Source organism: Mastigoproctus giganteus, chromosome 13 (assembly GCF_048544385.1).
Source record: "Mastigoproctus giganteus isolate SK-2022 chromosome 13, ASM4854438v1, whole genome shotgun sequence".
Lineage (NCBI taxonomy): Eukaryota > Metazoa > Arthropoda > Arachnida > Uropygi > Thelyphonidae > Mastigoproctus > Mastigoproctus giganteus.
Window position 1 is genome coordinate 109,286,088 of NC_143587.1, and position 24,072 is coordinate 109,310,159.

Genomic DNA, 24,072 nt, shown 5'->3' on the forward strand with positions numbered 1-24,072 from the left:
CTAGTTTCTGGAAAACAAAGATGATGCTTTACGAGCCAACTTGATACCAAAAATGACATAGCTTATTTGACAGACTTGTTTAACAAATTTAATGAAACAAATCTACAACTTCAAGGCGATGAGCTGAATTTAATAAAAACAAAAGCTGTTATTTCTGCATTTGTGGCAAAACTTCTTCTGTACAAACAAAATTTAGGACAAGGGGAATTCAGCCAGTTTCCAAATTTATCAACAGTAGAAAAATATGATGAAGACCTATTGTTAGTACTTGGATGCTCTCCATTCTGACTTCGATCAACCATTTGAAGATATTTTAAAAATGAACATACCCGATTGGGTTCTGAATCCTTTTTCAAGTACAAACACAGAAGAATCTCCAAAATTACAAGAAGAACTGATAGAGGTAACAACAAATGAAGAATTGAAATTTAAATACAAAGATGGCTACCAACAATTCTGACTGCAAAAACAGATACCTATAGTTTATCCTGGATTATGGGCTATAATACAAAAGTTTTTAATTGCATTTCCTTCATCATATTTAGCGGAACGTGGGTTTAGTGCAGTCACAAATTTGTTAACAAAAAAAAGAAACCGACTGCAAATAGCGAATCGCGGTGATTTAAGAATACTGCTGACAAAAATAGAGCCGAGGATTAATACATTGATAGCAGCGCACCAGGTTCATCCTCCTCATTAGGATCATTTTTAATGTTATTCATAATTTTTATTTTCATATTATCCTTCATTATCTTAATTTTCTGTGTGTAATGCGAATGTTATTATGGTTGATTTTAATAAATAATTTTATAATTTCAAGCTTCAAGGCGTCTTATTTACAACATCTTTATTTACTACTATGTTTTAAGATATAGGTAAATATATAGATACATAAAAAACGCAAATTTTTTACTATATCTTTCTGTTTGTTCGCTTAAAGAAGGTAGATTTCCAGGGGGGGTGCTGAGTAATTTTTTTTCTGAAAAGGGGGCGGTAGGACAAATAAGTTTGGGAACCTATGGTCTAGAGAAAGGCTGAATCTCTTACCATTTTTAATGATTGTTCAATTTCTTTTATTATATTTTCTTTTATAATATTATACTGTTTATACACTAATTGCATAACATGATTGGGATTTTTAAGAAGAAGCAAACCTTTTTCACTGAATGCTTGCTGAATAAATTCACTTTTACATATGGCACTGATAGGAAATCCATCTACAGCTACAAGCTTTGCAATGATTTCTTCTTTTGTGTCTTTCTTTAAAAAACTAAACAATGTTGACTGAGAATGAACACTTTTTAAACATTTCGAAGAGCTTTCTACAGATTCATCCCCTGCAGAATGTTTGAGGTTACAATCATTTGCCGACGTAGGCTTCTCAATAGAATGTTTAGTTTTTAAATGCTGAAGCAAGCCACTTGTAGAAAAACCTCTACATTTGAGTATTGCACCACAATGACTACACTTTGCTTCTTCATTATGATTATATTTAATGAAGTACTGCCAGACGAATGTTTTTGATCTCTCCATCGTCACAAAATATTAAAACAATAAAATATATATAAAGCAGCTTAACTGCAAGAGGATCTTTCTAGGACAAATGACATGTATAATCGTGAACGTGTACGAGCTCGAGTCGACTCAGTTGAGACTCGAGAAATGACGACAATGACATTATACAGATATGTAAGAAAGTGCTGGCCTTTCGCTTTATATATATATATATATATATATATATATATATATATATATATATATATATATAGCAAATGTAATGTATGAAAATAAATATTTTTCTAAATTAAAATAATACACATCTTTATTGCTGACGATATCTCAAATTATGAAGAATCTTGCCAGTGCACGATGATCGCACATATATATATATTTATAATGTGTGTGTAAGACTGTAAGTATTGATTATTAAAGTTAGTAATTCAGACCGGGAAATCCCGGGATAAATCCCGCAGCAAAAATCAACCGGGATCCCGGGAAACAATCCCTAGTCGTAACTATTTTCATCAAAATATTTATATTTTCAAAAATTGAATATGAGTTCAAAATTAAATAAGAACATGAATGGTATGATTTTTTAAACTATAAACATTAAATAACATCTTAAATGTTAATAACTATAAAATAACTATACCTATTACCTCTTTTGAAGAGACTAAAAATTTTGTATTGAATAAGGGTTCCATTCTAGAACCATTATGAAGAATGACATCATAACATCATTCTTCATTTCTCTTAGGGTGTAAAAATATTTCTCAAATCAGAATTATTTTCATCAGAATTGACAAAATATCAAGGTACCCTTTGTATAATTTTAACTTTTTCTCCTCTTTTTCTTCACTTCCTGCTTCATTTGCTGTCACTGTTTCTTATTCCATCACCATATGATATCCAGCTTCATCTTCTAGCCATGTTCTTACATCCCCCAAATTAAAATCCTTTTCACCATTTTTGTCAACACATTTCTAAATCCACCTAAATCAATAACAACATCATCATTGCTTAACAGCTTTTCCATGCACTTACTACAGTACTCTGCTTTACTTAATTCCAACACACAGCCCACTTTTATTAACAGCACTTGCACTCTAATTTTTAATATTGACTACTGTCAGAATTTTCAAAAACCAAACACTTTTCGAACTGTTCTTTTGATACAAACATTCACAATTGAGTATGATTCACTGATCCACAGGTTGTATGAGAGCTGCGGTATTGAGAGGTAAGAAAAGCTCTTTTCTTGAGGTAAGAAAAGCTCTTTTCTTGAGGTAAGAAAAGCTCTTGAAAAATTAATGCAAATGAAATTCGCATTAATTTTTCCTTTTGAGTGATTTTACTTCTTTTATAAATTGACCGTGAAACTAATTTAAAAAAAGTTTGCAATTATATCATTAAGTTCTCATTTAGGAAAATTTGTGCTCTGCATAAATAAAATACATTCATAAAATGAGAGGGCAGTCAAAATCACAGACGGTCTGAATTTATTTACTTTAGATTTACTTTACATTAATGAACTTTACTTTGTATAAAAATGTTTCCTTGTTCTTTGTTTCTTTATGTTGACCAAGGAGATGTCATTCAGCAAAAGCCTGTGGCTTCCTTGCACTATATGGCAAATACTATTACTATTACAATCATACTTCAAGACTGCCATAATACAACCAAGTGTAATAAAAAAATTATGTACTCCACTACATAACACAAAAATTATTTAACAATATTTTCATAAATTCAAGGTTATTGATGTGGCAACCCTCTTCCCTCATTTTTTTTCTATTGTTCAGCTGACAAGTGGGTTATTTAATTTTTTCAGTTCCTTGATATGAACATAATATATGGACCATGGATTTGGAAGCAATTTAATTTGCTTCAAACAGTCACTGAAATGCTATGAGTTTGATGGTAATTGGGGATCTTGTGGCTTTTCCCTGAGAACAAAAAATGCCACCGAAGTCTCCGTCTCTTACATTTCATTTTTCTTTTGTTTGTTTTCATCTGTAATTTAATCAAAAAATTTCTTTATCAGAGTGCATTTAGAAACTTTTAAGGCTATCAACAATATATTTCAGCCTAGTTGTATTTAACACTTTGATATTAATGAGATTCTCAGACCTTTAAGCCTTTACTTAATATATTGACTAGTTAATAAGTATAGTGTTGTTTTAACTCATGAGAACCCGGCTTTGTTGTTGTTTGGAGCATTAGCAACTAAGGCCATATTGCTCCGGGAATATACGGTAGTCATTCTCTGACCTTTCCGCATCCTCCGTATTTGGTGGTGATGGGATCGAACCCCAGTCTAATCAAGAATCGTATGTTACGCACTGCTGCTCCTTCCCACCTGGCTACGGAGGCATATTAGAACCCATCTTGTGGACAAAAGGAATAATTGGCAATTACCATAGCCAGTTACAGTTATTTGTCCACATTAATTTTGGAAACAGTAATGATACTTAACTGAGTCTAGGAGCCTAGACTCAGTTTAGTTCAACTTCAAACTATGACCCATTTTCATTTACTAGTATTTATTCTTTATCAAGGAAAGGAGTCCATTTGAACCATCAATACACAGGATAAAAACTCTTTCACAGCTTCATATATTTCCTGGATTTCTGAGATAGCAGTTTGCCATTTCAATTTTTATGAACATCCACATCACCTTTAAATGTTTCTCACAAGGCCATGTTATGATGGAAGCCTGAAAATGACTACATCTGTGTCAGATCTAAGGTGGCAAAATAAATGGCACCAGTGAGATCTTATCATTAGGCAACATTAAATATTTGCATCTGGTGCTTAATCTTCATGCGGCTTTGGGTACATATAACAAGTAATAGGCACACATATCAAAATTTTACTCTCATGAACTAAAAGACTGTATTATTGGTATTAAGTCATTTTCTGATTCTGTTGTTTAAAAGACAACTATGATTAGCCATCTAGAAATTACAATATCCAATCTACCAGATGGCCAAAAACAAAAAATAAATAAATCGAACTAGCAACTTTACAAATGCCTCAACATTTGCCATACAGAAGCTACCAAAATTACTGTCAGACGTGCATACATATTTTATTAAAATTTGCATAATTTTGATTAGCCTAACTAAAGAAAAATGTTGCTTATTTCTGGGTTTTGAAGTAAAAAAACATACGAGAAGAAATAAATGATAAATATATTCCTTTTTTTTTTTTTCAAAACAAACTGTAAAACGAGTAAAGCTGATACAAAAAAAAAAAATTATATGAAGCTTGGGAATCAACAGGACCACAACAACTTACAGATGATAAAATGGGAAAATTCCTTTCAAGAGGTCCAAGTATAGTCATTGTTAAATAGTACATGAAAAACATATTATTTGGCAATGTAAAAGTCAATTATTCACAGATTTCTAAAAGACATCACAGCCACCAACTTTTGACTTTTATATATATACATGCAGAAACAATGGCATAACAGACACAATTCAAGTGTTAAAAATAATCACATTTAATTTAATTTTACCTTCAAACCAAAGATCACTGCATTCCTTCTGAACAAAAACTGGGTCTCCTTTCCCAATTTCTACCTCATCAGGGTGTCGAGGAATAAATCTATAGCAGCCAGAGTGTGTTGCAAATACTAAAGGATAACGGAAAGGTAAAATATGTGCACCATCACAAGAAGTTTGCGATACATCTAAAGAAATAAATAAGCTTTTGTTAATAAAGCAAAGACAACTAAATAATATACATAAAAATTGTATATCTGCGTATGTATGAGGGGAGTTGAAAAGTTTTTAGCCCAATATAGATCAAAGGTTTTCATGAAAGACAATATTGCCAATCTGTGCTATGACTCTTCTTCTGTGTTCACAGAAAATTTTAGGTTTGTAACTATATTCTTCTCCTTTACAGAGGGTGTTCAAGTGTGGATGGTGAATGAGGATGGTGACTGCTGAGAGAATCAAGCACCATGCAGTCACTCAGTACCTTCATTTGAAGGGAATGTCACTGAATGAAATTCATAAAGATGTGCAGCAAATATTAGAGGAATCTTTTCTTCATACACTATGGTCAAAACTGAGTTGCAGAATTTGTATGGACGAGAAAATGTTGATTACACACCTGACAGTGGGAGTTCAGTTACTGTGAGGACACCTCCAAATATGGATGCCATTCATGACCGGATCTTGCAAAGCTGCAGAATACCATTGAAGCACATTGACACAATAATCAACATCTCCCACAATTGTGTGGTCAATGCTTCAGGAATGAAGGAGGCTTCTTCAAGATGGATCATTAGCATTGGCATTAGTAGATGCAAGAAAGCAAGCTTAGGCAGCATCAGCCAAAAAAAAAAAAAAATAAATAAATAAAACCCACTCCCATTTCACCCCTACATTCATTCAAAATACCTGTCCAGCTGAGCCTTAAATTTATTTAGGCTATCAACTCCCACAACAAGGGATGGAAGTCTCTTCCACCAACCAACTACCCGCTGGCTAAAGGCAAACTTCCACACATCTATCCTACATCTGTCTTTCCTCAATTTGAATTTATGCCCTCTCAGGTGATTATTCTGAGCAAGAGGAAGAATCCCATCGGCATTGAGCATGCTCAAACCATTCAAGGGTTTATACACCTCTACCAGATCAACTCGCCAGACACTGTATTTTGCAAAATTTAAGCCTTTCTTAGTAAGAGCAACCCTTTGTTCCATTCACTAATCTTGTTGCCCTTCTCTGTACTCGTTCCAGCAGCTCTACATCCTTCTTGAAATGAGGCCTCCAGACCTGTATACGATACTCAAGGTGTGGCCTGACCATTGCCTTATACAAGGGAATAATCACCTCCTTATCCCTGCTAGAAACATTCCTGTATATCATTGACAAGACACCATGAGCTACTCTTGCAGCCTGTCTGCACTGCTCAGAGAACTTCATATCTGCCTGCACAATTACCCCTCGGTCCTTTTCATTCTCTGCCACTGTCAGTGTAGTACCACTGACAGTGGTAGAGATACATTGCTCTGGGGTTACTGTTTAACATATGTAGTACTTTACATTTGTCAATGTTTAACTTCATTTGTCACCTCTCAGCCCATCTGCTCAACCTTTCCAGATCCTGTTGCAGCAGCATAGCGTCAGTAGTGTCCTTAACAACCCTGCCAACCTTTGTATCATCTGCAAACTTGGACATTAAGCTTGATATACAATCATCAATATCATTTATAAATACAGAAAACAATAATAGACCCAACACTGAACCCTGAGGGACTCCACTAATAACATTAGTCCACGATGAGTAGTGTCCATTGATTACCACTCTGTCTTCTCCCCCTCAACCATCCCTTTATCTGTAGCAGCAATTTGCCTCCAATGCCACACTGCTCCAATTTGTGCAGCAGTCTTCTATGTGCAACAGTATCAAAAGCCTTTCTAAGATCCAAATATATAATATCAAAGTTATTCCCTGCATCCAGTTCTTTTGTGACTGCATCATAGTATCCAATCAAACTGGTCATGCAAGACTTCCCCTTAACAAAACCATGCTGTGTCTGAGCTATAACTGAAGGTCTTGTCTAGATGATCCTGCAGTGCTTCTTTAACCAATGCCTCCATTAATTTTCCTGGAACAGAAGTTAAACTCACATGTCTATAATTACTTGTGTCAGCCTTTGATGCTCCTTTGTGAATTGGGGTCACATTTGCACATTTCCAGTCTATGGGTACCTCCCCTGAGTCCAAGGAAGCTCTCATAATTATGGCTAAGGGTTTGCTTACTTCCTTTGCTGCCTCCTTTAATATAACTGGATAGATCCCATCCACCCCAGGTGCCTTTCTTGTGTTTATCTTTAACAATTTCTCCTCTACTTTACTGTCAGTTATTACAAGATTCTCTAGTTTACTGACAGAGCTGAATATACCTCTGGCATTCTCCTCGCTGAATAACTCCTCATGTGTGAATGTCGATGCAAAATATTCATTTAGTTTGTTAGCTACCTGAGCAGGATCAGCCACAGTTGACTGATCGATATCAAGTGGACCAATCTGATTCATCCCATCCCATTCCTTCTAGAGTTTATATAAATAAAGAACTCTTTGCTGTTTTTCGTTGCATCCCTAGCCAAAGATTTCTCGTAATCTGCCTTTGCCTGCCTAACCTCCTTTCTAACTTGGTTACAGATAAACTTGTATCTATCAAAGGCTTCTGTGTCACGTGTTATTTTATATGTATCCCATGCATTTTTCTTCTCTGCCATATGTCTCATTAGTTTATCTGACATCCATTTAGGCCTAAACCTTGAACAATATTTCTTAGTTGGTATGTAAAGTCTAGTAGCTTCCAAGATAAGTTCTTTGAATGCTGCCCATTTTGAATTTGCTGTTGGTAACATCATCAGTTGGTCTCACTGTACAGAATTTAAATTCTGTCTCAGACCATCACAGTTGCCTTTACGAAAGCAAAAACCCTTCCCTTTACCCCTGATGGTAGTTACCTCTTTGAGTAAATCCCACTTCAGCACACTGTGATCACTGCCACCTAGTGGTTCCTTTATCTGCAGATTCTTAATGCATGAAGAATCACTACTGATAATCAGATCAAGAGTATTACTCTAGCTGCTTCCCAAACATGCTGATGTAGAAAACAATCATCCAATAAATCTACAAAAGCCTTGCTAGTGTATGAGTGACCAACCCACAAATTCCAGTCAATATCCGGGAAATTAAAATCTCCCATTATAAGACTCTCTGATTTACTGGCCTACTCTATTTCCCTGTACAGTTTCTTATTATACTCATCGGAGTCATTAGACCTATAGCACACTCCTACTCTCAATTTTGATCTCCCAATGTTTATGTCACACCAAACTGACTCGACACTGCACTGTACAGTGATGTCAACTGGCTTCACTTCCTTGGATTTTATGTGTTTCTTAACTAATAGCATAACCCCTCCTCCCTTCCTATCCTGTCTATCCTTTCTGTACACATTGCATTCCCCAAATTCCAGTTCTGCATTCCTTATATCTGTATGACACCATGTCTCTGATATCCCAACCATATCTGCCTTTGATGTTTTGAGAATACCTGAAATTCATCAAATTTATTTACCAAACTTCTATCATTGGTGAACCCCCAAGTATACATGCACCTGTTCCTATTCTTAGCTACCCCAACACAACCCATGTGTTTACTTGTACCGCAATGACTCCCAGCAGTCTCTGAAATATACTGCATCTTGTTTTCCAGGCTGCTGCTCATTCCAATAGAAGCAGTGCAAGAATCACTTTCACCTCTGCCAGTGGCTACTGTTAATCTATTAGTCCTTGTATCCCCCCAAGCTAGCAGTTTTCCAACCCACCTAACACTGCCTCGATAGCATCAGAAAATATTCTTGCACCCTTTCTATTTAAGTGTATCCCATCCCTGTAGAAGCAGTCTCTCCTGGTAACAAGTACAGACCAGGCTGAAACAGATTCTACCCCTTGAGCCTTGCACAATCTTTACAGGGCTGAATTTATCGACAAGGCTTTCATCATATACTCCCTCCTATCGTGTCTGGGCAGAATTACAGACACTTTCAAATTCAACCCTAATTCATGGCTTTTTTCCAACAGTGACCTGTACTTGTTAAGTAATTCCGCCGGTCTCCTACTCTTAATATCATTAGTGCCAACGTGTACAATTAAGGGCAACGTGTGCCCTTAAAAGGTGATATCTGCTCTACGTCATCAACCTTTGTGCCTGGCAGACATACACTGGTCCTGTTCCACTTATCATATATCCCTAAAGCACTGAATGCAGATCAGAAGTGGAAAAGAGTGAGGTGTCGTCATGAAATTGTGTAGCATTTTTGAAACTAATGGAGCTCAGTTTTGGGAGCGGTGTTTCGCTATGAGCAAAACATAGGTGAACCACCTCGACCCTGAAACAAAAAAACAACAGAAACAGTGGAAGCATCCCTCTTCTATCCCTCATAATAAGGTTCGACGAGTGCAGAAGTTGGCTGAGAAAGTCATGGCATCCGTCTTCTGAGTTCAGAAGGAGTGATCATGGTTGATTTTCTGAGGTGCCACTATCAATACTAAGTATTATTCTAACCCAATGATGTTGTTGTTATTTGGTTTTTAGGAGCATTAGCAACTAAGGCCATATTGCTCCAGGAATATGCGGTGGTCATTCCCTGACCTTTCCGCATCCTCCGTATTTGGTGGTCACGGGCTCGAACCCCAGTCTAATCAAGAAGCGTGTGCTACACACTGCTGGTCCTGCCCACCTGGCTACAGAGGTGGCCAGGCAGAAAGTGTGTTGACGGAAGGAAGGGGGTTGACCAGTTGAAAAATAAATGGGTTTTCACAACTCTCCAGCATTCCCTCTACAAGAGACTAGAAACTTTTCACCATCCCGTATGTGCATGTGTAAATGAAAAATTACTTGTGTAAGTAATTAAAATATATATAATTACAGGCTGGCCTCGATTAATTCGTCGCGAGAGCACATCGCGCAAAACGGAAATGCGTTAATTGAATATAATAATCAATAGGAAAAATTATAATTGATCCTTGGCCTTCTGGAATGTTCATAAAGAATTTTAAAAATACCTTTAAAATAACTTTTTAACTGTATACAATGTAAAAGATAATGAAAATAATTATGGAATTAAATGTTTATTGCATAAAACAATGGTTCCCAAACTGTGCGCCGCAGAATATTTTAAATTTTCGAGGGAAATACAGCGATACTCGCATCTGTCGGACACTGCGCGAACTATTAGCTCGAGGTAGTTCACAGTTTCAGTATTTCTTTTTAAGTTGTTTGGACCAAACTACTTAATAAATGAGACTTTTAGGTATTTCTTTTGGTCTAGGTGCACTGTGAAAAAATTACTGAGACACTAAGGGCACCGTGAACCGAGAAAGTTTGGGAACCTCTGACATAAAATACACAATGACGAAATGACTGTTGCGGAAATATTTGAACAGTGTTGACTTTCTTTTCAGCAATCAATTTCTAATAGCCGACAACAATCTTCTCTGGGCCCTGGCAAAATAAATATCGCAGAGAACCTCAAACCTTTTGTTTGAAGTTCTCTGCAATACGAAAGATTTCATCTAGTTCTTTTACCGTTATCTCCTTTGCAGTAACATTTTCATCTGGCTCATTTAAAATTTTTAAATGCAAGTCTGCATTGACTTTATTAGCAGGAGACAGACAAATAACACGTCTTCTTCCGATGGTTGATGGAACACACTGAGGCGGGCAGCAGACCGCCATTTGTTTATTGCCCGTCCGATGCACGATTCAAATCTTTTTCAACTAATGCATAAAAAAAAAAGATTGCGTTAACTGGAAATTTGCTTCATGTAAAGTGAAAAGTGGTATAATTTTTTCAAATAGCGGTAACTGAAAAATGCGATCTTTTTAATCGAACTCGCGTTATGCAAGGCCTGGCTGTACTTACTATTAATTACAGAATTAACATAAACATTTCAATGTATTTAATATAACATTTCATAAAAAAATTTAAAATTATATAATTAATTTAACTCAACATTATTTATGCAATTTTACATTATTTATTGAATCTCTCAAATAGAAATTATACAAAAGACTTATTTCCTACCAAAAGACAAGCCCAATATACTAAATAATATTGCATTCTTGTCGTTTCAAATCAAATTCTGGGTATCTGTTAGCAAAACAATGTCGAGCAGATAAAAGGTCTTCTCAAAGGGAGCAAACTTGGAAAGACCTGCTATTAATTTAGAATAACTTGTATCCATGCAAGGTGCTAAACCTCTAATATTTAAGTGTAACTGTTCAACCGATATCTACTGATTTCAACAAAATACAGCAGTCACAGAACAATTAGTATCATAGAATGAATACTAATTGTAGAAAAGATAGCAAAACTTTCTAATTACTGTGCAATTCTATATTCTATTAAAAATTGCAATGTGGCATATTTTAAAGATATTTCATTGTATTATAATTAGTGTTTTATTGATTATTGCAATGCTTTTGTACTTTCAATTTAATTTTATCTAGCAAACAAATAGGTGACCCACAAAAAATTATAACTACAACATAAGGCAATTCTCTTCATCATTATCTAATTGCAATTTGCCATCTTGAAAAATGTTGGCCACAACCCAAAATACAGGTCTAATCTGTTTGAAAATCTTTCATTTACAGTGTCTGATTGAAACTATTTTTAAAATAAAGGGTGCATCTGCCTTACACATGTTTAATTGGTTCCTGAATTTTTGAGAATAGGGTGGAGGAGTATATCACGGATAATGATTTTGCATACAAAATGGTACAAGACTACGACACTGTCAGGTTATTTAGCGGGGATTTTTTTTTGGTTTTTTTTAACTTTCGATGCTTTTGGATAAGTTAAAGATTCCACTCAATAAAAATTCTTAAACAAGGGGCATATGATACAAGAAAGCAAACTTATAAACCATCAGCCAAAAAAAAAAAAAAAAAAAACCTTCTCATTTCACCCAGCTATTCACTTAGAAAGTTTATCTAGTTCTGCCTTAAATTTATTTAAGCTGTCAATTTCCACAACTACAGATGGAAGTTTCTTCCTGTAATCAACCACCCGCTGGTTAAAGGCAAATTTCTGCACATCTATCCTACAACTGTCTTTCCTCAATTTGAATTTAATCCCTCTCAGGTAAGTAATCTGAGCAAGAGAAAGAATCCCACCAGCACTGAGTTTGCTCAAACCATTCAAGGCCTTATACACCTCAATCAGATCACCTCGCAGGTGCCTAGTCTCCAAACACTGTAATCTGCAAAATTTAAGCCTTTCTTCGTAAGAGCAACCCTTTGTTCCATTCACTAATCTTGTTTCCCTTCTCTGTACTCATTCCAACAGCTCTACATCCTTCTTAAAATGAGGCCTCTATACCTGTATACAGTACTCAAGGTGTGACCTCACCATAGCCTTATACAAGGGGATAACTCACCTCCTTATCACTGCTAGAAAAATTCCTGTATATCATTGACAAGGCACCATGTGCTACTCTTGCAGACCTTCTGCACAGCACAGAAAACTTCATATCTGACTGCACAATTACCCCCAGGTCCTTTTCATTTTCTACAACTGTCAGTGTAGTACCACAGAGTTGAGAAGTTACTCTGGGGTTATTCCTTCCCTTATGTAGTACTTTACATTTGTCAATGTTAAACTTCACTTGCCACCTCTCAAGCCCATCTGCTCAACTTTTCTAGATCCTGTTACAGAAGCTTACTGTCATTAGTGTCATTAACAACCCTGCCAACCTTCGTATCATCTGCAAACATGGACATTAAGCCTGATATACCATCATCAATAACATTTATAAATACAGAAAACAACAATGGGCCCAATACTGAACCCTGAGGAACTCCACTAATAACATTAGTCCACGAAGAGCAGTGTCCATTGATTACCACTCTCTGTCTTCTCTCACTTAACGATCCCTTTATCCATAGCAGCAATAGATACTGCAGTATCCAATCAAATTGGTCAGACAAGACTTCCTCTTAAGAAACCCATGCTCTGTCCGAGCTACAACTGAAGTCTTGTCTAGCTGATCCTGCAGTGATTCTTTAACCAGTGCCTCCATTAATATCCCTGGAACAGAAGTTAAACTAACAAGTCTATAATTACTTGTGTTGCCCTTTGATTTTCCTTTGTGAATTGGGGTCACATTTGCACATCTCCAGTCCATGGGTACCTCCCTTAGTCCAAGGAAGCTCTGATTATGGTTTGCTTACATCCTTTGCTGCCTTCTTTAATATAACTGGATAGATCCCATCCACCCCAGGTACCTTTATTATGTTTATCTGCAACAATTTCTCCTCCACTTTCCTCTCAGTTATTACAAAATCATCTAGCTCACTGCCAGAGTTTAGTTCACCTCTGGCATTCCCCTTCCTGAATAACCCCTCGTGTGAATGTAGATGCAAATACTCATTTAGTTTTTTAGCCACCTGAGCAGAATCATCAACAGCTGATCCATCGTTATGAAACAATTTCAGAATTGTATTTCTCGTTTACAAAAAAAAAATCTCCATTCTGCATAAACAAAATGTATGCATAAAACAGAGGGCAATCCAAATTATGAAAGGTCTGAATTTTTTTTTTTTTTATATGAAAACCCAAAACACAAAAGGTATTAGAACCTATAGCAATTAGTACAGTGCATGGGTTGGAGGTTGAGAAGACAAAAGAAGATATTTGTTGATATTAGACTTGAACTTCTGTAGGCTGTAATTTTCAGGAAATACGTATGAAGGAAGATTGTTCCAGAAAATGGCAGTTGAATGAATAAACGAGGAAGATGAAAAGTTGGTTCTGTGAGTTTGAAGTTGGACAGTAAATGGATGTTGGCTGGTGTCACCAAGTGTTTAGACTGTTTTGAAAGAGAGAGAGCGAGAATTATAGAAGCCAATTCAGAAGAACAGTTCCCACGGAAGTACCTGTAGAAAAGATATGAAGCAGAAACAGTAAATCTATGAGACAGCGAGTGGAGAAGCTCTGTTAGCGAGTGGAGAAGCTCTGTTCTTCTGAATGGAATCTAGAAGCCTGAGAGAGGTTTTGGGGGCACTGCCCCAGATGTGGGAACAATGTTCCATGGTAGGGCAGATTTGCTATTTCTATAGAGTGAACAGCTGTTTAGAAGAAAAGTAATGCTGAGAGCAAAAGAGAAAACCAAAGTTTTTTAGATGCAGAGGAAGCAATATTTTTAATGCGCTTGTGCCAAGAGAAATTAAAAGTCAGGGTAATCCCCAAAAGAGATATATCAACTTGCCTAGAAATTGGAGTGTCACCAAAGATAAACAAAGGGGCAGAAGGAATCCTTTTTTGCGAGGTATAAGACAAGATTGAGCTTTAGAAAGATTGAAATCAACTAAGTTGTCTTTGTCCCACTGGAGAATTACCTGTAGATTGGCATTTAAGGAATTGGTAGTGGATATTCAAGAAGTTTAAATATCCAGTACCGATATTCAAGAATTCTTTCTCAAACTGGAAAGTGGAATGCAATGTGCTATCGTCAGCAAAACTATGGATAGGATTTCCAGTCAATGGAGGAAGGTCATTAATATACAAGAGGAAAAAAAGTGGGGGAAAGAACTGAACCTTGAGGGACACCAGCATTAGTAGAGAAGTTAGAAGACAGAGAGTTATCTACCATCACCCTCAGTGAGCGATCAGAGAGAAAATTGGATAACCAATTACAAAAAACAGTTGTCAAACCATAAAATGGAAGCTTGTTTAGAAGACCTTTATGCCAAACACGATTGAAAGCCTTTGAGATGTCAAGAGCAACTGCTTGTGTTTCACCGAACGTTTCCATTGAATTTGTCCACAAAGGGTAACATAAGCCAGAATATCGCAAGTGGATCGACACTGACGGAATCCGTACTGGCAATCATTGATCAGACGGACGTTTTCTAGGTAGTTTAAGAGTTGGCATTTAATTTATTTCTCCATTACTTTAGAAAGAGTAGCAGTAATTGCAATGGGATGATAATTAGATGGGGGAGGGGATTTGTCACCCTTTTTATGAACTGGCTGGATATGAGCAAATTTCCAAGCAGAAGGAAAAACACCTTTGGAATAAGAAAATGAAAAAAGGCGGCAAAGAACAGCAGTAAGTTCAGGAACACAGGTTTTGAGAACAAGTGGAGAAATACCATCAGAACCTGAGAATCAAGTTTCAATTCTTTTACGAAGTGACTGTAACCATTATGAAACAATTTCAGAATTGTATTTCTCATTTACCAAAAAAAAAAAAAAATCTCCATTCTGCATAAATAAAATGTTTGCATAAAACAGAGGGCAATCCAAATTATGGAGGGTCTGAATTAGTGAAGTTTTACTGTATACAGGGTGTCTCAAAAATATTGGTACAAATGTTTAGGGGAGGTAGGTAACATCTAAAGGAATGTGAAATGCATAGGAACCCATAACCAGAAACGTCACCGTAAGTCTGTACACGGCGCTGTTCATCAGTTCGCAAGAGGGAAAATTTCTTGTTTACTCATTCAAGCAGTAATCGCCGCATGAAGAGCATGCATCGATATACGAACTGTGAGCTGGCAGACATGCACCTAGTGTATGGATTAGCAGAAGGCAATGGATGAGCCGCTCAATGAATTTATGGAGAACGCTTCCCAGACAGACATGTACCGGACCACCATTTGTTTGTGCGTGTGCATCAAAATTTGTGCGATTATGGGTCATTTAGAGGAGTAGTGCGGGCAGACCACGTTCGACACGAACTCCCACCATGGAAGAAAGTGTGTTGCATACCGTCCAGAATAATCCTACTACCAGCACACGTGCCGTTGCCTCTGCCTTAGGAATGTCTTGTTGCAGTGTACAGCGTGTCTGGCACGACGATTCCTTACACCCCTTTCATCTCCAAAGGGATCAGTTACTGCTCCCCCAAGATCATCCTGCACATGTGACTTTTGCGCAGTGGTTTCTCCAAGAAAGTGTTCAAGACTTGAATTTTCCAGCCTATGTTTTGTTCACGGATGAGGCTTATTTCACTCGGGAAGGCTTATTCAATCAGCACTATGCTCATGTGTGTGCTCATGACAACCCAAATGGTGTGCACCCCCATGCGCCCCCATGTCATCGCTTCGCAATAAATGTGTGGGCAGGTATGGTCGGTGACTGTTTAGTTGACCCATACCTGTTACCATCCCGCATGAACTCCACTAAATATCGGATATTTCTTGAACAAGTTCTACCAGGGTTACTTGGCGATGTTCCAGCAAATGTGAAATGCAACATTTGGTTTCAACATGACGGGGCACCTGCCCATTATGGAAGGTGTGTTTGTGACCATTTGAACAAGTGTTTTGGGCGTCGATGGATTGGCCGTGGTGGACCCGTTGCCTGGCCCCCACGCTCACTGATTTATCGAGCCTTGATTTCTTTCTGTGGGGAACCCTCAAATCTATCGTGTATGAATTGCCTGTGGAGACGGAAATGGATCTCGTGACGAGACTCGTCTGCGCTGCTGCTACTGTCAAAGAAACTCCGGGTGTGTTCGACCGTGTCCGCCAATCCATGCTGCATCGGTGTCACGCATGCATCGCGTCTCATGGTGGAACTTTCGAGCATCTGTCGTAACATCATGAAATGCATCCATCTTGTACTCCATTGTTAATATTATGTAAAATAAATGATTGCCATTAATTACTGTCTTGTGTCATTTCTGCTTCTTGCGCCTCTGCTACTACTTTCCTGTGACGTTTCCGGTTATGGGTTCCTATGCGATTCACATTCCTTTAGATGTTACCTACCTCACCTAAACATTTGTACCAATATTTTTGAGACACCCTGTACACTTCATATATATTCATAATGTTTCCCTTAATTTAAAATTTACTAAATTTAAATTTACCAAAAAAAGCATCATGATATATCATGACGCTTTTTTTTTTTTCAGATCAAAAGGAATAATTTTTTATAATCTCATGAGAAAAATTAGCAAAATAAGAATAAATATAATCACATTGTGCATTTATTTCACTAATATCACAAATAAAGATAATTTTTATCAGTCACAAGGATACTCACCTGCATAATAAACTGAAGGAATGCTCTGAAAAAAAGTTCTACTAGAGAATCCATTATCAGTGGTAGACTCATTCTGCTGATGATTCTTGGACTTTTTAGGTTTAAAGCAATTGTTATTAGGAGATAAAGTTAAATTACTTTGATCAGTATTTAGGAGAGAATGGCTACTATTACTGGGACTACTAGCAATAGTGGTTGCTATATTAGAATCAGTTTTGTCAGGAGATGAAATATTTAGAAAAACATCATTATGCATATTAGAGTTCACACATACAGCAGTCATTCTGTTAGGCGTTAAAACAGTACTAATGGAGCAAGTAACAGAAGACACACTTTCAGAACAAACAGTATTTTCAGCATTTTTAGGATCAAGAGATACTGCAACCATACTGCTATTAGTGACATCAGTGGAACTAATAGAAGCAGGCTCAGAAACTGGGTCTAATGCAACTGGTGTGTTCTTCGGGTTTTTTGAACTTGAGGAAGGAGATGCATCACAAGAGGTTTTAATATTAACTATGTTATTGCCAATTGCAAAATGTGACATTTCAGAACATTGAGATAAAGAACTTACAGAATCAGTTTCACAATGGGAATGAACAGTAAGAAATTCAGGCTGAAGATCCATAGATGGCAAAGTACAACTGATAAGTTTAGAAGTGGTAGTACAACTATCAGGAAAAGAGCCCTGAGAACTGGATACTAAGGAAAGATTATTAGGACTAGTAGAACTAGAAGAGGGAAACAGACCTATGCTGCCAGAATTGGAGATACAAGACTCTGGACTACTGGAACAGGAAAGACAAGTGTTAACAGAAGTGTTGCTGTTAACACTAGTGGAAATAGACAAGGAAGATTTGTTTTTGTCTGAATGAGAAATAGGTGGACAGTTAATGCTACAATCCTGAATATAACATAAATTATTGGAATCAGATTTAGGAGATGCAATATTCACAGAACGTTCAAGTTTTGCAGGGAAACTGGAGCATTGAGGTTTTAGGGTAATATGCTTTGAACTATCAGATTTAGAATTAGCATATAATGAACAATCCAAATTACAAATCGATGCTGCATCAACTGGCCTAGCAATATAATTAAAATTACTATTATCAAATACAGTAGGATTATCAACACCAGAAACAGTTGGTTTAGAATTATTCAAACTCAAACTGGAACACTCTGAATTAACTATAATGGCATCAAACCCATTTAATCTAAATAAATCAGGTTCTGATAACTCAAAACATTCAGATCTAGGAGGAAGAAGAAGAGGAGATTCTATGTCTTTGGCACATGTAATATTATGATTAGAATGATAATCAAGACTAGAAATAACAGGAAGAATTCCATTAGAGTCCAAATTATCAGATCCAATAACTTTCTGTGTAATACTAGAATTATTATCACTCATTTTAACAACACTAATTCTTGAATCATGAGTCACAGAATCAGTAATAGCTTCTGATGAAGGACTTGACAATTGGCAACTGACATAACAATCAGACAAAACTGGGTCATTAATATTCCTTGAATTATATAATAATTCCTCTTCACAACCTGAAATAGGAATGCATTTCTTATCTTCTTTGTTACTACTTTGGTAAGCAATTTTGTTATCAATTTCCACCTGCATGGTAAGTGAACTCTGACTGTTAATATGATGAAGCTCCTTCTGATTACCAAGTAATGAATTAGATGGTAAAGACAGAGAATTAATTTCACTTTCCAAATCTTCACTGACAACAGTATTGACAAAATATTCATTACAGTGACTAGGTGGAGAAGTTCTTGTATCGTAAAATATGTTTTCCTTACTGGAGCTAAAACCAGAACGGCTACTACTAAGAAAACCATTTTCATTCACAGGAAAAGCAAACTGAGCACATTCAGGAGGGATAACAAGCTGATTGCTACATAATTCATTATTAATGCAGGAGATATTAATATTATTATTTGTGCAGTTACTAGCAAGAATTTTGGTAAAATTGTTAGTATCAGGGTTGGATATAATAGCACTACCACCTTCAGAATTGGGAATTGCAGAAATGTCACAGTCAGATAAAGAATAAGAGAATTCACCATCATTGTCCACTCTGCTATCATGCCAAGAGTCTTCAGCAACAGCTGTCTCCACAAGAGCACCTGATGCTTTGGAATTAGAATCTTTCCTAGAGAATTAAGAAAATTACTGAAGTTCTCAGTAGATAAATCAGACTACTCTTTGAAGAACTAATATGATGTAGATGATTTCTATTAAATTACTATTCATTCTTTACATTTTAATAGAGCGAAAATAGCACAACTGTTTCTGGTATAAAAGATAAGTCCTACATTAATCTTTTATTAATAGTCATAATATTATTTTTAAACATTATTGCTTTAATCAGTGAAAGAACTAAATTGTTATGCAATAATCATGTCACTGACCTTTGGTAAGGAAGCTTATAAAAAAAAAAGACAGTTAAAGCATTTAAATCACTGCTACATTAATTCATTCACACTACTACTAGCATGAAAAAATGGCAGAAAAACAAAACATGCACCTCTCCATAAAAATAGTAATCTCTGCCTTGTATTATTTTTGAAGCAAACCAACTCAAAATCTACTAAAACATTTATAGAGAAAATATCTACAGAGTTATTATTGTTTATTAGCCCAAGAGCAACTAAGGCTAATTATGCCTTTTCACACATTCACTAGGTGTTTCCACTTCCTTTGCAGAATAAACTATCATTAAATTACAATGAAGTCAGGTAACCCTCGTATAACATGGTGGTTCCTATAAAATCTCGTGTAGTGCAAAACCGTGTTATAGAGAACTAAGAACCAGTAAAAATGAGGGGGTTATGTTCCAAAAGCTGACAAAAATACACCATTTTTTTAAAACTATTGGAAACTTAATTTTTATTAAAAATAGTAATAACTGAACAAATGTCTTACAAACTGTGATACATATATGTCAGATAATGTACATTCATTTAATTTTTTTCCTCCTCATTGCTGCTAAGCACAAACAAACTAGAACGTTTTCTCTGTTGCAGAATATCTTCACCGTCTGAACTTTCTTCTGCAGCATTTAGATTTCGTGTATCTTCCGCACGCTTTAAAAAATCAGTAATCTGGGTTTGTTTGCTTTTGCTTGATAGATCTTTGTAAATTTCGTTGTATGGAGCTAAGAATTTTTTAAGCTCCTTTTTGAACTTTGCACTCCTTTCAGTCGAAGGATCTGCATTCAAAAAATAAGATTCTAATTGCTTGGCTAAGTTTATGCCTTCCCGTATTTGGAACATCAGAATTTATCTGCGCTATCACCTCTGAATTGACTTGATTTACCTCCAATGCCATTTCCACCAAATCCGCTTCGGCAGCCTCTTTTTCTACTAGTAACTCTTTAAAGTCTCCAATAGTCACATCGTCAAAACCTTCCCCCTCCTACCGATTTAGCAAGTTCTATTGCAAGTTCTACTATCGCACTGATTCAGTTTTCTGCTAGTTCGACCATATTTCCAGAATGAACTGACTCTGGCCATACATTTTTCCTACACACATTTAATGTTGATGGTTTTACTTCTTTGAGCGATAAAGCTATAATTCCAATACAGTCCACAAATGAAAAATGTTTCCATGCCTCCATCACTTCGATTTATTTGGAATCAATTTTTTCCAAAATCCATAATGAGTTTTAAAGGTAGGCATTATAATTCTTGATCTAAAGCAAGGGTTCCCAACTTTTTTTGCTTGTGGACCCCCTGAGTCCTAACTTTACGTATGTGGATCCCCATACACGCATATGTAATATTCCTAAATGAAATATTTATTTGTAGGTTAGTAAAAGCTAATAATTAAACAATTCCAATATAATATAAAAAATGTAAATTACAAATTTTGAAAACTTTAATTGATAAAACTGAAACATATTTTTACTTGTAATGACAGAATTAGTAAAAAAAAATTTTTTTTAAATACTATTTCAAACAACATATATAAATTTATTCCTAAGGCTATTAAATAGGATCCATTAAATAGGCCCTACTAATGAGATCCTTGTGGCTGATGTTTTGATATTAGCATTTTAATATCTGGCTCCAATTTTGTGAGAGTCAGATGAAGATCACCTCTTTTTACTGTATCAAGTCGATTACGATTTTTTGTTAACAACTGTGTTACACAACTAAAGCCAGATTCCACAAGATAAGATTGAGTAAAACAATGACATACATTTTAGCTTTCTACCATAAAAGTGGATATTTACATGCAATGTCACTATTCTTCCATACATCATGCTTTCCTTTTTTGAATAGACTTCGGACTGTCTCATCAGACCGCAATTCAACAAGTTCCTCTTGTAAATCAATTTCAACATCAGCAACATTTACCCCAAATGGAATCAGCACCCAATCTGGGATGTTCAGTTCTAGTAGGTCCTTGAACCGAACTTGCATGTCTTCATAATTTTTTTTTTAAATGATCAACATACACAACACAATAATCATCTTTTAAATCACTGCTAACTGAAGCAAGGTTTGGAAACTGGTCAAATGCATGGCGTGAGATATTAAGACTGTACAATTTGAGTTTTCCTAGGAATGCATTAATGGCTTCTTTGTTAGATATTAAATCACAATTATGTCCTTGCTGCAGCTTATTAAGAGAATTCAGTTTTTCAAACACATCTGAGAGGTAAAATATGTCTGTTTTCATGGTGACCAACTGTTTTCCAATCAACTTTTCGTTTAGAAATGATACAATACTGTCCCAAAGGATGACGAAGCAACAAAGACAATTGCCTTTAGACAACCATTGCACCTCTGTATGCAGTACAAGACGGTCAAATCCTTCTTCATTTTCATCACAAAATTTGCGAAAGAGACAATCTTGAAGAGCATTAGCCTTAATGAGGTTGACAGCTTTTATTACAAGAGTTAAGGCTTCATGAAGACGTCCACTCAATCTCTTCGCCACCAGATGTTGGCGGTGAATCACGCAATGTATGCAAAATACTTTTGGCAATGCATTTTTTAAATGAGTGATAAACCCTCTGTACCTACCGACTATAGAAGGAGCGCATCAGTAGCACAAGCCATTAAATTTTCGAATGGAATATTTTTTTCTCTAAAATAAGATTAGACTTCCTTAAATATTGTTTCACCTTTAGTATCTGTTTTGAGGAATCTTGCAAAAAGCATTTCCTCTCTGAGTTGATTATCATCCATACATCTTACATATGCCAATAAAAGTGCTTCGTTGCCCATCAAAGTTGATTCATCGAGTTGCATTTCAAACTGTTTCACTCATAATTGAGCAATAAGTTGATTTTCTACATCTTCAGACATTTCATCAATGCATCTGGATATTGTGTTATTGCCCAAAGGAAGGTTATCGGTAATTTCACGTGCATTTTTGTTTAACATTGTTGAAATTACAATTGATATCGAAGGCAAGATGACAGTTTCACCAATGCTATGTGGCTTTCCAGATTTTGCTGATTTCATATGATGCTAATAAACCACTATCTTTATTGCTTGCTTGTTTACTAAAAATCTAATCCAATTTGTTTCTTCCTCGAAAATTGTCTTGTAGTTTTCGGAAATACTCCACTGATTTATTTTTCTTTTCGCTGTGCCTTGTCTCCAAATGGTGACGAAATGGCTTACTTGGCTTCATGCTATCATTAGACAGCACAGTCATACATACATATAAGACACATTGGTTTTGTGATATTCTCTGGTGATTCAATAAAACCATACAGCAGATATTCAGTCAAATATTGTCTTGTTTTCTTGTTTGCGAGCCATGGGTAATCTGAAAACAATAATAATATTATTAACATTAAATATTTAATGTTGGAAATGCCTGTAGGCAGCGGCGTGTTATAGCTTCATGGGGCCCGGGCAAATTTGAATTTGGGGGGCCCATGTATAGTGCTAAATTTTTCTTTGGGGGGGGGGGGATATTCCGCCTCCGGTATACTCTTACCCATGCAAAAAGCTAAATAATAATAATTGTAGATATAATTTTATTAAAAATAAAACAAAATTACATGTATGACATTTATAAAGAACTTTTATACATAGATTAAGTATAATCCACAAGAAAAAGTCATAAATGAACTCAATTGGTGTTTAAGTACTTTTATGGCAATAAATAATAAACTAGATTAATTAAACGAGAATTAGAATAATATATATTTAATATAACAAAGCAAATTTCTATAAATTAAAAATAATTCTTAACGGAACATAACAAATTACCTAATAAAAGTCGTAATTACAATGAAAATTTTAAGAACATTATTATATGTTCACTTTCCGTGCTTTTTGAGCTGCAAAATTATCAATCAGCTCATTACAATCAACCCCATTTTAAATGCATAATATTGAAAATTGCATAATTTTTCTCGGACTAAAGAATTTCTAATGTAATTCTTAATTCTTTTAAGTACATTGAAAGAACGCTCTGCCGATGCGTTAGAAACATGTATGGTTAAATATATTTTTAAAATTATGTCCACATTAGGAAACATAGAAACTAGCCCTTCTTGAATCGCTTTATACATTAATAAAGGAGAATTTAAATTTTCATTTTTTTTCAAAATGTACAAAGTGGGTAAGTTCTTCCTTAAAAGTACTAACATCGATGTCATTTGAATATGTATTTATTAAATTTAAAATACATTCATCGTACTCATTTGGCGAAATTTCTTTTAAGTTGATATTTATTAATATGGCAAAATAATTTAAAATATTTTGATAAGCCTCAACATGTCTTTGAATGTCTGATACCAACTGATCCCAGATAACATTCAAACAATTCGTTATAAATCCTTGTTTGCCTGCCAGTTGCACATCCTCATTTCCATCTCTTTTCTCATCAAAATGTAATTTTCTTTTGCGTTTTCTCCCTTTGTCTGACTCATAATTTGTATTGTTTGTTAATGCAAAACATTCTGACTCTATAGTATCAAAAAAATT

The 24,072-nt window shown here is 35.6% G+C and overlaps 1 protein-coding gene across 1 annotated transcript in view; it reads right to left on the reverse strand.

The window, feature by feature from the left end:
- Positions 1–24,072, reverse strand: part of LOC150076349 (uncharacterized) — a 231,160-nt gene that overhangs the window by 80,644 nt on the left and 126,444 nt on the right. Inside the window, exons 5-6 of the mRNA XM_090387328.1 lie at positions 17,101–19,268; positions 5,024–5,197 (exon numbers count right to left, since the gene is read on the reverse strand). Coding sequence (XP_090243454.1) covers positions 5,024–5,197; positions 17,101–19,268 — 2,342 coding nt within the window. The remainder of the gene's footprint in view (positions 1–5,023; positions 5,198–17,100; positions 19,269–24,072) is intronic.